This window comes from Brachyistius frenatus, unplaced genomic scaffold (assembly GCF_029030835.1).
Source record: "Brachyistius frenatus isolate BFR_SWC_R1_liver_20210118 unplaced genomic scaffold, ASM2903083v1 Contig_72, whole genome shotgun sequence".
Taxonomy (NCBI): domain Eukaryota; kingdom Metazoa; phylum Chordata; class Actinopteri; family Embiotocidae; genus Brachyistius; species Brachyistius frenatus.
Window position 1 is genome coordinate 673,921 of NW_027210671.1, and position 17,241 is coordinate 691,161.

A 17,241-nucleotide genomic window follows, 5' to 3' on the forward strand; every position below is an offset into this window, starting at 1 on the left:
CTCGCTCTGCGTGTGTGTGAGCGCTGACAGATATTTCATATGGTGAGGATTACTTTGGAAGAGGATAAGCAGCACTCAGCTACCAGCAGGCGGTGGGTTACAGAGCGAGGAGATGCCATGTTACAAATTTACTGAGAAACAAGAAATGCAAAATATGATGACGTTTTGACAGCAGAAGACTAAGAATTAGCTGTATTTCCAAGTCTTAACTCAATTGTAGGCCGAACATTTCCGCGTGTGTGGTTCATCCTAATAGAAAACCTTCCTGCATCAGCATTAACAAAACATATACTGTATTTTCCCCTCCTCCCCCTGTTAGTGTGTACATGTGTAATTCTTGGAAAAATAAATGCACCCAAATGAAAGTAAGTATTTGACTTGGACAGAATCACAACAAAATTGTGACAAAGGCTATTAAAACATCTTAATAATTGGGTTTTAATCATCAATTTCTGAAAATTACTACTATTTATAAATCCCTTAAATTAATAACCAGATTAGGAACATTCATTTACAATCAGAACTTTAAACACGATAGATAGAAAATGATAGAAGCCCCTTTTTGTTTATTTTGATACAAATGTGCATCATAAATACTACTGAGTCAAAGTCGATACTAGCAACATCTTTTACATTTCTTAGTCTGGTTTTACAGTTCAAAGTAGCAATGGCTGAATCCATTTGAAAAGTCATGGAAGCCTTTAAAACCATCTGAGCTGAAGTTGACACCACAGTGTATTTTTTTTTAAAATAAACTGAAATCTGAACCTCTGAATCACAGAGGATTTGTTGCAGCGCTTTAAGAACCAGAAATCTTCCTACCATAAACTGCTTGTAGGAGTCTCCCTCCCTCGCTGTGAAAGTCTTGGATGTCATCAGGTGGCAAAGTGTGAGCTGCTCAATTAATCTGCATCGCATCTGATTTTCCAGTATCTTGCTACATTTTCTGGTTCAGACGTCTTAGCCCAAGTATGAAATCAAGTTCATTTGAGTGTTAAAGCTTAAATAAACACTCAGTTTAGTGTCGGGGGAGTTCTTTCAAGTTTTATTATTTGGCGACACACATTTAACTGATTTTTCAGCTCTCCGACTTTATTTCTGCTTAGTAATATTCAGAAAATGCTCTGAAAACACTGCAGTGGGATATTTTGTGATTTATGGGAGGATGAGAAAGTCAGTACTCCACTTCAATAATGTTGGGGAACATGTGAGAAACAGAAAAAGAAATGGCAGCAGATACAGCGATCTCCTGACTTTTCGTGCTTAATATGGGCCAAGCTCCAAAAACACTGAATCCTACACTTCCCATAATGCAATTTGACAGTCTGGCTTGAGCCCTGCGTGAAAAATCCAGCCCACTCGCCCAGCGGCACTGCAGGGGTGCCAACGTTAGGCTCTCTGCAAAGAATTCAAACCAGGCTCAACTTTTCATCAACATCAGCTGCTAAAACACTGCCGACACAGTGACATCCATGATAGATTACCTCGTGACATGAAAAGGCATATTTCTACGGTTTACATCCCGATCAATGTGACCAAGAAGAGTTTCCAGATTTGTTAAATCCTGTATCAGAATATTAGAGGGTTTTGGTGTCTGATAAGCTTTCACATTTGTGGATCTGTTACTGGGCTTTCCAGATGTTGTTGTCTCACTGGAACCAAAAACAAGACAACCCCACTAATTCAATACTCCAGTTAGTAAAGAAGGTTGTCTGCCATATGTTTTTAGTCTTTAAGCCCAAGTTGAGATACCCAACACAAAGTTTTTTTTCCCCCCCAGACTATAAAAAGCTTCTCCAGAGTCACAGTCTGTGAATAGGTACATACACTATATATTAAGTTATGTCACCATGACTAGTAAAGTGATCTTGATGTGTAAAATAAGTGGAACTCCCTTTTATGACATGGTCAGGGTGAAGATGTGTGTCTATGCTACCTCCTGGCATTGACCATGCTCTCCAGCTCTCGGGCTTTCCGTGCAGCAGTGTGTAGTATAAGATCTGGGATGTCAGCCAGCCGGGCGACATTCAGGCCGTAGCTCCGTCCTGCAGCTCCTTCAGTTAACTGGTAGAGGAAGGTGATGAACTCTGGCTGAACCTCTTCACCTGTTAGCATACATAAATATATAAATTAAAATGCCAACAGAGTGCCAAGTGGGAAAAAAAAAAAAAATTAGCTAAGTAAGAATTTTAATCTAAGGCGACAGTGAAACCTAAAATTTGAACCAAAATTATTAGGCATAAATGCATACGTACCATCTGTATCAGTGGAGATATCAGGTTCATTAAGCAGGAAAGCCATGTGGTAGTTCGACACGTGGTCAGGATACATCCGCTCCAGCTCACACAGAGGAGGGTAGTGGGTGACAAACAGGGTTAAGGCTTTCACCTAAGAAAGGGGATGAGAGTGATGTGCTTAAACCCTGACAAATCTGGTGAACAGTGTCTCTGAAAGTTGTTTGGTATTTTAAATCTGGTTTAAAAATGTTAAGGATGAGAATGCTGTTGTAAATACAATCTGTTCATTGTGTCCACATTAGGGAGAAAAATATTCAGCCGAGGAGCAGAAAAACGGTATCGCTGCAGGCAGGAGTGTCATCATTGAGTTCGCTGCTCTGTACCAGCCCGTCAGAGAAGCTTGTCAACTTTCGACAGTCGTGGAAGACGTCCTCCTGGTATTTTTTTTTATTTTTTTTTAGCATTTTGTCTTTATTAGATAGGACCAGAAAAGATAGAAAGAAAATGTGGCACAAGCAGCAAAGGTCCAGTCAGAAATCAAACCAGGGAGTCACTGCAGACTGCTTTTGGATGTCGTATGAAACCTGACCACTCAGCTATTACGTTGCCCCAAGGCCAACACAGAGACAGACAGAAACAAAGGCCATTCACGGTCTCATTCACACCGAAGGACAATTTTTTTCAGAATCATCAATTAACCAGACACACGTCTTTTGGACAGTGACAGGAAGCCCGAGTACCCGGAGAGAACCCACGCAGGCACAGGGAGAACATGCAAGCTGCACATAGACAGGTTCAAACCCAGACGCTTCTTGCTGTGAGGCGACAGTGCTAACCACTGCACTGCCAACATTAACAGGTCTTTAAATATAAAGGACATTTTATAACCCTGTATGCTGCACGTAATTGTATCTTTACGCTCAGTGCAGCTATATGATCCATGTGCCAAGTAAACATTGGGAACGTACCAAATGCTTTTCCTTCTCTCTTGACATCTATGAATATTTATCCAGTCACTTTCAATTTGTTTACTATGCTTAACTTCTCATCAGACAAAATAGGACAAAAGAAAAACTGGAAGAAAAGGACAAAGAGTGATAAAGTAGTAAATACAGTATACCAAATGGTAGGTAACATAACAAATGTTGTATTATGTAATGCTGACTCTGTTACCACAACTAAGAAAAAGTGATAGCTGAGAAACAAAGAACAGAACATCGATATAAACTGTGCTTTGGCCCAGTGTTACTTAACTCCCTCTGTACCCTGCAGTGTGCTAAGTCAATACACAAAAACATGCTTTGAAAATATGACTACCGGTATAAACAAAAATATACAAACTATTGTGTCAATTTTTCCCCCATCAGTCTTTTTACTTGTTTTGTTTACTCTTTGTCTTAAGGCTTTCTGCAGTCAATCACCTGTGAGACCACAATGTGACAAGGTCTGTAAAGACCGAACTCAGCTTTTCAGGGTCTGGAGAGAGACTGAACACAGCGAAGGAACTTGACATCATCCTGCTATTCTTTAATCTCGGTCAGGCCTCGCGGCCACCCGAAGGCTTCATTATTGAAGGTTAAGACATGAAAATCACAAAAAGCAAGTGGTGCACTCAGCCTCTCTGTCAAATACATGCAAAAACAGTTTACCTCTTAGTGCTGCTCTTTCAAGACAGCTGCGGAGAGCTACTCACTAAAGCAAATGCATTTCCTTTCCCTGCTTACTTTAACAAACCAATCATGTAAATGGAGAAGGGAGTGCAAAAATACTGAGACCACAATGTGACAAACTGGTCGAACTCAATTACTGCAGGATTAAAAATCTCCCAAAATGCTTGTAGTCATAATAATTAAGTCCAATGATGACAGTAATGCAAATAAATCATGTATGAGCTCTCAGTGAGGAGCGAGCCTGAGTCTTACATCATCACAGCAGACAGGTGGCTGCAGGACTCCCGGCTGGCTCCGAGACCGGCCTGCGAACCGCTCGGTCTAAGAAAGGTCAGGCGTCACTAGTAATACTTTTGTCTGAATGGAGACGTGCAGGGTCACTCCAACATGTTTCAAACAAAGACACACAGACCTGAACCCACTGAGACGCATGAAAAAAAACTGTGATCACACACACACACACACACACACACACACACACACACACACACACACACACACACACACACACACACACACACACACACACACACACACACACACACACACACACACACACACAAATTACTATTCCTGTCCAACGAGGGCAATATATCGATGATACATTAATATCTGAAATACAGCAAAGCGATGTAACTTTATGAATTTATGCAACTGTTCTAGCTGTTTTATTATTTGCCTTTAGCAAGTGAGTCATTAAATTAACATTACTGAGGATTATCCAAAATATCACTGTGTAAATATTTTGTAAATGCACCAATAGTAATCCCTACGATATTGTTGCAATTTCAATATCGACATATTTGTTTAAAAGCATCACGATATTTCTTGCATATCGCCCAGCTCTGTATCCACCTGCACTGAAAGGTAAAAACAAACTGAGCATGACAAAAAGGCTGCAGAGCGAATAATGATTCGATTAGGTGCAAATGGCAGCTCATTACCAGACCACCGCAGGGTGCACTGTGAGCTTTGCTGTACAGAACAACAATCTGATGACATTAGTGTTGAAATGATTAGTCAATTAATCAATTAGCTAATAACCAAGATTCATCAAGGGAGAGTTTCAATGATCGAATAATAGTGTAAGTTATTATCAAGTAAAAATCCAAACAATTACCTGCTCAGGTATATAGCTAAATACATCTGTATTTATAAAGTTGGTTTGCCTGAATAAGCAGTTAAAAGTCACTCCTTGATGTTCTGGAAACTGAAACTCAGCATTTCTTATTGCCTTTGACCTTCCCTGAACTAAATTTATCATTTGATTTAACAATAGCTAAGCCTGATCGTTTTTGTACTTCTTGGTGGCAGTAGAACAAGCTGAAAAAAACTGATGCAAAATCACCTTTTAAAGTTGTTGAGGTGAACGTGTTAGCATACAGTTGCTTATTTACACATCAAGCAGATACAACCCAATTATCACCCTGGTCTTACATCTGTTTTGAACCCCACCAACTCTTGAATGATAAATTTGGCTCATTAGCAGCTAAATGCTCCACTCTGTTCACCAGCTAGCTGCTAACTGTGTCTGCTGTTTGATGCTGGATATACATTTTTGAGCTTTTTTGTCACGTCTGCTTACAGCCTCAGTGCTGATGACAGCACTGGAAATAAATCAAAAGAGTAAATTAGCAGGCCTAAAAAACAAAACAAAGAGATGAAAGACAATAAATCCTGTGTCAAAATTTAGGGATTTGTATTTCTCTGCCAGTTTGTGCAACACCTCAGCACTTCATCCATTGTTAATTTAAAAAATGTTGACAAGCGCAGATTAAAAATTAAATTAAGTGATAAGAAACACCACTGAGGATCCCAACAAGTTCTCCAACTCCATGCAACTCTATAGGTTGTTTGTTCCTACCCACAAATAGGATCCACTAAATTGTTTTCTAAATTAGAGCCCCTGGTTAGGTTTAAGACTGCCCTAAAGTTATGCAACCTTTGTCGTCATGGCAACAGTAAATGCAGTTTTGCAAATATGCAAGCAAACAGCAGTCACCTAAGTACTCTAAACCTGTCGCTTCCTTACAAGAAGAAAATCACATTGTAGACGTCATCTGAGCTGCGTCACTTCTTCGGGACACCAGGTTGAAATCATTTACACGACCACTAGAGGTCGCTTAACTTTAAAACGGAACTGTGGGTCGTTGTGCCTGTGGGGGGGCATATCTCTGATTTTGCGATAGACACAGGAAAAACACATCCATAAATATCCACTACTTTTGTAAATTAAAATCTGCTGTGTGTTTATAAACAGATAGAGGAATGTTTCGAGCGGTCAAACATGAGGTGTCCCCTTGTCCACCTCCTCTCCTACTATAACATGTCTCTGAGTCTGAGCTCCAAATTGGTGTGTGACTCTGTACACCTGTAGAGCCTCACCACTCCTGCCAGCTGTTTTATAATGATATGGTGTCAAAGACGAGAGCATGTGCACTCCACTCAGTAATCTGATCCTGAGAAAAAGGCTAGGGGTGTCAACACCACTATTGCTGTCTCTGTCTTGTTACTCCTTTTCATCCAATTAGACACAAATCCAATTCTAACTCATCACCCTTTGTGTTCTCACCTCACAACTACAAGACTCTCACTGAGGTGCTTTGTGTGTGGATTACAACATGTGTGTGCGAGTCTGTGTTATTCTCTCATCGCCTTAAATTATTTGAGCCACAGGCAGTGAAAGGTATGTAGGTGGTGAACTTTCCTTGAAGTCAGTGATTTTCAAACTGTGGCTCGTGTATCACTGATGGCACGCAAGGATTCACCTGGTGGTACGCAAGGATTCACCCGGTTGGTACGCAACAGCCCTGCTGAAGTGCCTGACAATTTCACTCCAACTGGCCCGAGACCAACAAATTGTCATTTCATTTGATTTGATCACAGACCACAGTTATTATATGTACACATCACATTACAATGATGTTAAAAGTAGTTATTAAGCATTTAAACACTTTCAAAATAATGCCCGAGCTTAAGCCTTGTAGGGTGACGTCACGTCAGCATAGCGCGAACGTTTGCATGTTTCAGTCATATTTGGACTCCTCAATCGTTAATTTTAGCAAGCCGAATGAGAGAAATTCTAAATAGGCTTAAAGGGCTTTGATTTTGCAACAGTGGCCTTATGTTCTTGTCATTAAGACTTTCTATTTATCTGGTTCTTACACTTGTTCAGTAACACCAGCCACACAGTCCTCACTGTAAGTAGGTGAGTTTTAAAAAGAAGTCATGTAAGCTGTGTTCCTGTACATGCCCACATTCAGAGAATGTCTTTTTAAAGCAGAACAGACTCCGACGTACCAGCATCAACAGAGTCATAAACCTGTTGATAAGCAGTTAATAAATTGATTGACAGACAGAAAATTAATTGCAAACAATCCTGATTATCTATTAACTCTTACTTAAATTACTGTTGCTCTTCAGATTTATATCCTGAGATCCTGTTCTGGAGTCTTAACCCACATGCTGGGATGTGCTCCTCTAAACAACAAAGAAACAAGAAACAAAGAAATCTAGGAAGTAATGCAATCACAGTGAGCTGAGAGAGAAACAGACCAGCATCTTATCTACGTGTATGAGTAGAGTGCAGGCACAGAGCAGTGCAGAGTGCTGTGGAGCACATGTGGGTCTTTGTAGGAGCTTTGTGCATCAGCATGAGCACATCAGACCATTTACGCCCACATGGAGCGAGACATTGCACTGAAAATCTACCCATTAGTGTGCAGCCAAAAGTGAGCTTTTGTGAGTTCTAGTTCTCCTGTGAGTCCAAGTGTAAAGCTGAGCCTGATTCCCTCTGCTATTACAGTGTAGAATTACAATGTTAGAGCAGTCACAAGCCCGCCTGAGTAATAGTACGAGTAGAGAGCGATGTGAAGCTTAGTGTGAAGCTAATGGCAGGACCTGCTGTAAGTGTGAATAAAAGTGAGAGTCCCAGGAAGCCTGAGAGGAAATAAGAGCTAAAGAACAAGACAACACAAAGTACTTCACACACTACAGCCAGAAAGGAGTTAAATTACATAAACATGTACTGAACCAACCTCATGCCACAAAACCCTGAAACTCCTAGCAGAGGCAACTTCTAGTTTTAGTGATCCTCTCTCCTCTGACTCCCTGTTTCTTTTTCTCCTTCTGCGTCAAGGCTGTCTCCATTATTGAGTGGTGTTATGAAACCCATCTACATTCTTAACTACCTCTCAGGTGAGTGTTGGGGACAGGAAAAGGTGTGTTACTATAACAACCGAGTCAAAGGAGGAGTAGTCTGACTTTTGACGTACACAGTTGAGTCTGGTGAGGAGGAGGGAGAATGGCGAACAAGGAGGAGGTAGAGGAGTGAAAGACTCTGCATGTCTGCCTGTACTGAAGAGGCCTTTCACTGTAAAGCATAACTTCTTTTGTGCCCTTTTGTTTGGCTTTCCTGTAATAGCAGGCTTTTCTAACAAATCAATGCAGTTATACAACAGGTAGTCAGAGAGCTTCCTCCTCCTGCCAAGAGCAGCTCCATGCTGCATTAGCTGCTACTTACACATTTTCATACTACGTTTTCCAGCAGAATTACATAACCCGGAGATTCTGTCCAAAGTTTCATGTGGAACTGGCAAAACATGAAAACTGAGTTTTTCAAAGATAAATGTTTATTCACCTATATTTGAGAAGGGTTAATTCAAGGCAATTTGGAGCATTTGGACTAAGGTCTTGGAAAACTGAAAATATAATCCAATACCAAAATATCAGCTCTCATAAATTAGATCCAGCTTTTAAGCTTTGATTACCCACGTGGCAGCACTAGAGTAAAACTCCAGAAACCTGTCAATGATATCCGTCTCTATGGACTGAAGGGGGACCTGTGCATGGAGGCCCAAATTCAGAATCTGTGGTTTGTGTAGTCCAGTAAGTGTAAGCTAAACATCTGGTGTTGTGCAACACACATATAACAGCCCCAAAAGCGCCTCAAGTATGAGAATAAGTATGTGTTTCCTGAGGTCAATATACACCATCTGAGTTGATAAATCATTTCTCCCCATAGATTGGTATTAGTGCCCTCCAGGCTGCACAGACACATACCGACTAACTGTTAAGAAAACAGGAGCTCTGTACCGCTCATGTTGTAATTGTGTTAGTTTCTTGTTGTTTCCTCCCTCAGAGAGAGTTTTTGGTGCCGTTTGTTTGCTCCTTTTTCTGTTTGCAGCAACCTCCTGGCCTGAAAAATGAAGCCAATGCACAAATGCCAAAAACTGCAGTTACTTTAATGGCCACCTGAGGCCAGTTCCAAAAGTGAGTCAATTCCCATAGACTCCCATGTTAAAAGGCTAAACTTTACAGCAGAAATAAACATGTTCACAGCCAGGCTCAAAAACAGACTCTATAGTTGGTGTAACTAAAAAAGTTGTAATAACTCACTCGTTTAAACTGTATAAAGCTTTAAAGTTAAGCATAATTAAGGGCGATGCTGCTTTGAATGAAAGGTGGGTGCCATCACATTTGGCGAGCTGCCTGCAGATTTCAACCACAGACTGTCAACCAGAGCCATACAGTCAGAGACTCAGCAATCAGGCATCATTCGTCCCACCTCAGTTCCACTCATGCACCACCTTTTTGCCCATTTTTGGATTAGTTAGACGAAGTCAGACACTGCCAAGATGGCAAAGAACTCAGTTCTAAAACTGCTCTTCAGGAAATCTATGAGTGACACCACGGAGGCTACGTCCATTTTTTACAAACAGTCTGTGGTTTGTCAGCAGGATTACAGAAAAAGCATAAGCCCGATTTGGCCTACTAAATCCTGTACATCATAAGATCCAGTAAAGGGTGGTAAAGTTCAATCATGAGTTCAATCAAAGGCCAACCTGGAAATATGATGACTTTGTATCACTATACAAATTCATGTTAACCAGGAATCCTTTCGGACACAAATGTCCTTGCTCAAAGTTAATACAGCAAGCCATTGTTATGCAGCACCGGAGGTGCACTGGGAAAGAAATTCAGCCAACCTTTGACAACATTCTCGGGAAAACCCACAAGCAACGCTCAGTTGGTCCCGGCTTTTCCATGACCCATGACCCATGACCTGTTTTGACAATTCAGACAAATGAGTTGCAAGCAAAACAGTTGACATGATATCAAATATCAGAGGTGCAACTCCAAACCCAAATGTAAAGATACTGTTTGATAGGTTAATCAGAAAAACAGTAACAAGAACAAAGGAAGCCTAATTTCTTATATAGTGAGAAATATTCTGAATGGAAACAGCTGAGAAAATTAAAAGCTGTTTGTCCTAACTGAAGTCACAACCTCAAGCAGGCAACCCATGTCAAACAGCAATTATGAATTTCCTCTGCTTAGAGTATTAATCAATTCATTCACCACAAATGGGTAAATACAAATATTACAGGTTTTGCACAGGGAAACAATGATTTTCAAGTGTGGCATTGATGACATCCCCCCTTTTCATTCTGTTCTGCCAAAATGTGATACACACCACACACACCACACACCACACACACTAATACGGATTCAATGTAGTCCGAGCTAAAATGCCCCCCATATCTCCAGCTTCATCTCCTGTTGTCTAAAACTGGACCTTTCCGTACACATTATTTTCATGAATGCTGACAAGAAGGAGCAGGAAACATGTTGTTAAGAAATTGTGATAGCGCATTTAGACCCATGATTTCTTGTAACGTAGACATTGGACAGCCTGTCACCACATTGTTTATATGGGTGTTTCATTCAGGGTAGAATGAGGCCTGCTGCAGGACAACATACTATTTATCTAGGTGTCACTCTATTTTCTCTCCTTTTCCTTTGCATCCTGCTCTCTATCTAGATATTAACATTATAGATCTACCCTCTCCACAATTCTGCTCGGGTTTCAAGAGCTGCTCTGCTGCTGAGATCTCTCTGGTGGCTCGTCTCACTGCAAAACAAACGACCGCGGAAGTCTGCAGAGCCCACGAGTACATGCATGGATGCAAAAACACACACCTCTTTATGGAAGGCTATTACCTTGATGATTAAGTGGGCTGGTGTCAAGATCCCACAATGCTTGTGCATTTATGAACAAGAGGAATTGGTGTGTGTGTTAGACAGTACCCATACTTTTACTTGCCCCACATGTCCTATCGGTGCTTTCCTTCTCATTTCTCAAATCTTTTTCTTTCTCTCATTAATATTCAAATCTGTCTTATTCTCATTAGTTCACAGTTTCCATCCACAAACACACACTTACATACATCTCTGATGAAGTATTCCAGGGTGGCATAGGCAATGGCGATCCCATCATGGGTGCTTGTGCCCCGTCCCAGTTCATCAAGGATGACCAACGAGCGTTCTGTCACTCGGGAAATGATCTCCGACGCCTCTGTCAGCTCTTCCATGAACGTACTGCGACCTTTGTAGATGTTGTCTGAAGCCCCCATCCTGATAACCAATCAGAGAAAGAAAAAAGAGAGGTCAGAGGTCAATGGTAAGTCGGAGACAGTTCTGTTGAGATCAGACTAACAATATTTTAGTCTTTGGAGATGCTCACTGTGTCAGTTCAGGTAATCAGAGGGTCATAAACTCCTGCTGTGAGACCTGGCAGACGACATGTTGGTAGTGCCAGGGACTCATTTGACTGTTGACAGCACCAAAATCAACCTTAAGCCTTTCATCGTTACTCTGCAATAACAGTGCAATCTCCGTTTTTCCTCTGCCTTTAGGGATAGCAACTATGTGGTGACATCACACCCACTGTGTGATTAATTTGGCACAATATATTGTTCTGACTCGAGGACGACTAACAGATGGATATAGGTTCATTAAAATTAAATAAAACACTGTTTGTCTCTTACATACAGTGGTGTGAAAAAGTGTTTGCCCCCTTCCTGATTTCCAATTTTTTGCATGTCTGTCACACTTAAATGTTTCAGATCATCAAACAAATTTAAATATTAGTCAAAGATAACAAGTAAACACAAAATGCCGTTTTTAAATGAAGGTTTTTATTATTAAGGGGGAAAAAAAATCCAAACCCACATGGCCCTGTGTGAAAAAGTGTTTGCCTGCTCCTGTTAAAACATAACTTAACTGTGGTTTATCACACCTGAGTTCAATTTCTCTAGCCACACCCAGGCCTGATTACTGACACACCTCTTCTCAATCAAGAAATCACTTAAATAGGACCTGCCTTACAAAGTGAAGTAGACCAAAAGATCCTCAAAAGCTAGACATTATGCCAAGATCCAAAGAAATTCAGGAACAAATGAGAAAGAAAGTAATTGAGATCTATCAGTCTGGAAAAGGTTATAAAGCCATTTCTAAAGTTTTGGGACTCCAGCGAACCACAGTGAGAACCATTATCCACAAATGGAGAAAACATGGAACAGTGGTGAACCTTCCCAGGAGTGGCCGGCTGACCAAAATTACCCCAAGAGCGCAGCGACGACTCATCCGAGAGGTCACAAAAGACCCCACAACAACATCCAAAGAACTGCAGGCCTCACTTGCCTCAGTTAAGGTCAGTGTTCATGACTCCACCATAAGAAAGAGACTGGGCAAAAATGGCCTGCATGGCAGAGTTCCAAGACAAAAACCACCGCTGAGCAAAAAGAACATTAAGGCTCATCAGTACAGTACATTTATTGTGTCGGACCAATATACGTTTAATGTTTGGGTAATCTGCATTTGTCAGCATACAATCCCATAAAAAAAAATACAATATCTCAGGTTCTTATCAATTCCTCATCTGCATTTCAGTCAGGACACTATCAGATTTAACCATTTGTTAAACTAAGGCATTCATTTTGTTTAGCAGTGACTCTGCACAAGTGATGCTCTGCAACAATCTGAGCAAGCATGACACCGAATATTCCTGAGATCAGTAAACCCTCAGTAGAGCCTAAGGGGCCACAACATTTGAATGAATGCACACAATATGAACAGAGGAAAAATTTGTGTGATGTGGGGGGGGGATTGGCAGCGGGTCCGTAGCGGGTCGTTGTAGAGCGATGTGGAGGCTGGGGATGGACTGGAGTCTGAATGATTGGACAGGAAAGGGGCTCGTGACTGACTCCATGCCTGCCTGAACTATGGCAACACTCCGTTATTGTATTTCTGAGTTCATTTATCATGAAAAAATTACATATTCACTCTGGTTCTTGGTACAATTATTGTGAATGTTCAACAAAAACTTCTTTTAGATTTCAAAAAACATTTTCATAAACACACACTGAATGCAGAGTGACTCATTCACATGTGAAAGCAAGTTGTAAGCAATAAGATTCATTTCAATACTGCTATGTAAGCTATGTAGCCTGCTTAAACATATTTTCATGTCAAGGAACAAAAAACATTTCATACTAAAGCGCTTATTTGTAAAGAAATATAAGAAACAAAATAAAACATGGTGGCATAATTGTTCATTGGACTATAACAATTCATCTGTTTTAAAAAAAAAAAATTAAAAAAAATATGGAGCCGCGGAGATGATCCACAAACTGCTGTTGTTCTTCCAGAAATCCCAGAACCACCCACAAACAGACAAACAAAGACAATGCCATTTTACTCCGAGTGAACCTGCTCCTACACAGTCTTCTTCCAGGAGAAAGTTATGCACCAAAAAAAGAAAAAGAGAGTGACAGTGAAAAGGAGGAGTGTGAAGAAAGAGAGTGACAGTGAAAAGGAGGAGTGTGAAGAAAGACAGCAACAGCCAGAGGTTCCTTTTGTTTTAAAGCTGAACAGAAGATAAAGAGCGTGGCTGATGGTGTAAAGGATTTAAACGGATCCTTTAATCTCATTTTAACCACTCTGTATGTGCCTTACACATATTACACTCGACTCAAGATTTCTCGCTGTAGACAATAAATGTATTTTCTGGCATCATTTCAGGTTAAATGAGTTTAACATCCAGCAATTTGTGAAATTTCCCCTAGTTATATTTTGTAATTATTAAAATTCACAATTTGTCAGCCTAAAGCATTACAGATAGGGAGAGCAGCTAATTATAAACATTCAACAATCCTCACATTTCCTAACAGGCAGGGAAACATTCTGTTATTTATTCTTACGCCTTCTAACTCCAGTTGTTTCATGTTTTAAAACAAAAACACACTGAACGGGCGGTCTACACTGTATGGCCAAAAGTATTTTGACATTTAAACTTTACACTGCTTCATTACCGACCATCACTTTCCAAAGTCATATATATGGTATGAGATTTACGCACAATTCAGAAACCTGACTGCAGCGGGTTGCTCCCACTCAGCATCAGAAGCATTAAGTGAGGTCAGTCATTGATCCTGGGTGGTTTGATTTGGCGTACAGCTCAAATCCCAGTTCTTTCAAAAGGTGTTGTTTAGGGGGTTGAGGCTTTATGCAGGTTGTGAAGTTCTTTAAACTCATGCACAGGGGCACAGTCATGTTGAAACAGGAGACAGCATTCCACAACCCAAATTAGACATGCACTAATGTTTAAAACAATTGACCTAATTGCATTGAAAGAATTAAATAATGTAAGATAGATGAGTATATGAATCAGAGTATCCACAAACTGTTGGCCAAACATTGAATACAATCATCATCATGCTAGAAGCGCTCACACAAGTGATTTAAGAGGATTTTTGGCATGTACCAATTTTATTTTTTTACACTTCATTGTCCACCATAATAATTTTCTGGGAAATATGACCAAAATTCATGAATGGTGCAAACCTTTCAATGAGTCCTGATTTGGCGTAAACTAAACAAAATAATCATTATCATTGCTTCCCTATTAACTGAGAGGCTTTTTTTTTTTTATTGACTCACACTAACAGCTCAGTGGGTTCATACAGATCTAATGTAAATGGTAAATGGGCAGCTTTACAATATCACCTCTCTTCCACCCATTACAAGGCTATGGTCTGCCTGTTGGGAGCAACTTGGGGTTCAATGTTTTGCCCATGGGCAGTTTGTCATGTGGAGGAGGAGCCGGGGATCAAATCACCAACCCTGCAATTAGTGCACCTGACACGCAGCTGCCCCCAAAAAAAAAAAACTGACTATAGACTGTAATAACACTCCAATATCAGTGAATGTCACATCCCAACGTTGGCACAATCACAGGGAAACAGGAAGCCTAGTAAGGCCATCTTAAATGTGTTCGTTATGATAATGAAGTTTCACGCACGCACACCTTCTCATTAACAGGTGACCAGTAAGAAAGATTTAAGATAAGACTACAGAGACCTACACATTACATTCATTTAGTAGACGGTCTAAAATGCAGGTAATCAATATATTGACAAACTCATTCAAGTAAAATTACGGTTAATGACGTTACAGGAATTTAAGACTAGTGACAGAAAATCAAAAAACAGGATCGCTCGAGTCAATAGATATTTACAGATTAGTGATATAATGACAACATGTTGAAATCTTCACCAGCCTCAAAGCCAGTTTTAGAGCTCCTCCAATGCTCCGATACAGACTGACAGACAGCATTGACTCATCTGATACAAACTCGACTCCAGCTGGATCACAGATGCCACATCGCTCTGCCAATCAGCGTTTCTCGCCTCTAAATCTGTCTTTTCCTGTCCTGACTAACCTTCAGCATGGAACCTATGAATGAACCACTAAGCCTCTAACACAAGCGTTACCATGGTTACACCACATGCCATACAGGAGAGAGGTGTGGCAGACATGCTGCTGCATTACATTAGCCAATTTATAGTGTGCGCCTGCATGTATGCCTAAAACTCAGGGGAAATTACAACAGATCTATACTGCACAGCAGAGAGGATGGACAGAATCAGATTAAAAGGAACAGGGCTGATCACACTCTCTAACTGTCCACTGATGAGGGGACGTACAGCGGAAACACAGCCACACTCCACCAGCTGGGTGTCCTGCTGGCCTCAATGAGTCCCTCCTTCCAGCCAAACACACTGATCCTGAAAATAGACTCCGTTTCTAATCACCTAACATCTCTCAGAAAAACATGTTTAGACACATTTAAAGTGTTTATCTGACACTTATAGAGCCTTCTTTGCTTTCACATTACTTTGGGATTTTGTCATTATATCACCATATTTGTGAGAAACAGATACTGAGGAGACGTGGATAAATTTAGTCTCTCTGAAGACAGCTGACATTCTAAAAAGGTCCAAGAAAAAGCTAAATCTTTACACAGTGCGTATCACCAATCTATGACGTTCTCCCTTTTCAGCATTATTAGACTTCATTGTATCTGAGTGGGATATATTGAGTGAACCACATTTTAAATCCACTGGGAAAAACTAAGACCACTGTGTGATAAACGTAGGCCCAAATAAGGAGAGAAACATTACCTGTTTTTGTTGTTGTTTTCTAACACGGGTACATAATTTCATGTTGGATTTCTTCTACTTTTAGATGTCTTTTTCCTTCTGTTTTGGACAGTAAATTTGTAAGATTAGTGTGCAACAGGATAGGTACACATGGAGTCATAACCAGGTACTTAGGTGCTTGGCTGCAGCCATCGAGAAGAGGAGAATAGAAGTGAGAGCAGGGAAGAGTGGGAACAGTAAGGCAGCTATTAGTTTTGTTAGAGAGGGAGAGGAAAGCAGGGGAGTGAAGGGCCCAGATAGGCAAGCTGTTAGTGTGTTAAACAAAAGGTAAGGACTGGGAAATGCGGGTAGATCTGGGTGGAAAACTTAAGATTCCAGGAGAAATAAGTTGTACCAGCCAGAGGCCAGATATTGTGTTGTGGTTAGTTAGCCAGCGAATAGTGTAGTTCATGGGGCTGACAGTGCCATGGGAAGATAATATTAATGAGGCTTATGAAAGGAACAGAAAAGAAGACTCAGAACTAGCAGCTGAGGGGTGGGGTGTAAGGGTGCGTCCAGTAGAGGTAGGTTGTCAAAGGTTCATTGTGTGGTCAACAGCAGCTCTATTGCGGAAGTTTGGAATCTGTGGACGGAACCTGCAGCAGGCAGTGAGGGAGATGGCGGAAGCAGCTGAACAGGGCAGTCTTTGGATTTGACAGAAAAGGAATAGCATTGGTGGTCGTGCATAGCAGGTATGATCTTGTGGCTTTGAGCAAGGATAGCGGTTCCAAAGTATCCAGGCACAAGTCATACTGGGTTAGATGTTAAACAGGTAGAGCAGGAGTGGGTGTGAGTATTGAAGGGAGTAGTCCTGGGAAGCCGGGCCTAACTTGACGAAACACCGGTGAAGGGAGGTGTCACTTAATAACCCCAGTAAGATACTGCACACTCTCACCGTGTTGTTGAGGTTACAGGTGGTTTCTACTTTTGTTTTGGGCATAGCATGCATAGTGTTAGTTAGTGAGTCGTTTGGCAGATATTGAGTCAGTTGTCCCTTGCGGTGGTACTTCG

At 40.9% G+C, this 17,241-nt stretch overlaps 1 protein-coding gene across 2 annotated transcripts in view; it reads right to left on the reverse strand.

Moving 5' to 3' along the window:
- The window catches only part of msh3 (mutS homolog 3 (E. coli)), a 51,519-nt gene that overhangs the window by 702 nt on the left and 33,576 nt on the right, over positions 1–17,241 (reverse strand). The window contains exons 21-23 of one of the 2 annotated variants that reach the window (XM_069707809.1): positions 11,137–11,323; positions 2,256–2,388; positions 1,937–2,105 (exon numbers count right to left, since the gene is read on the reverse strand). In XM_069707809.1, coding sequence (XP_069563910.1) covers positions 1,937–2,105; positions 2,256–2,388; positions 11,137–11,323 — 489 coding nt within the window. Of the gene's footprint in view, positions 1–1,936; positions 2,106–2,255; positions 2,389–11,132; positions 11,324–17,241 lie in introns of those variants that run through there. The other variant, XM_069707810.1, reaches the window with a different exon arrangement.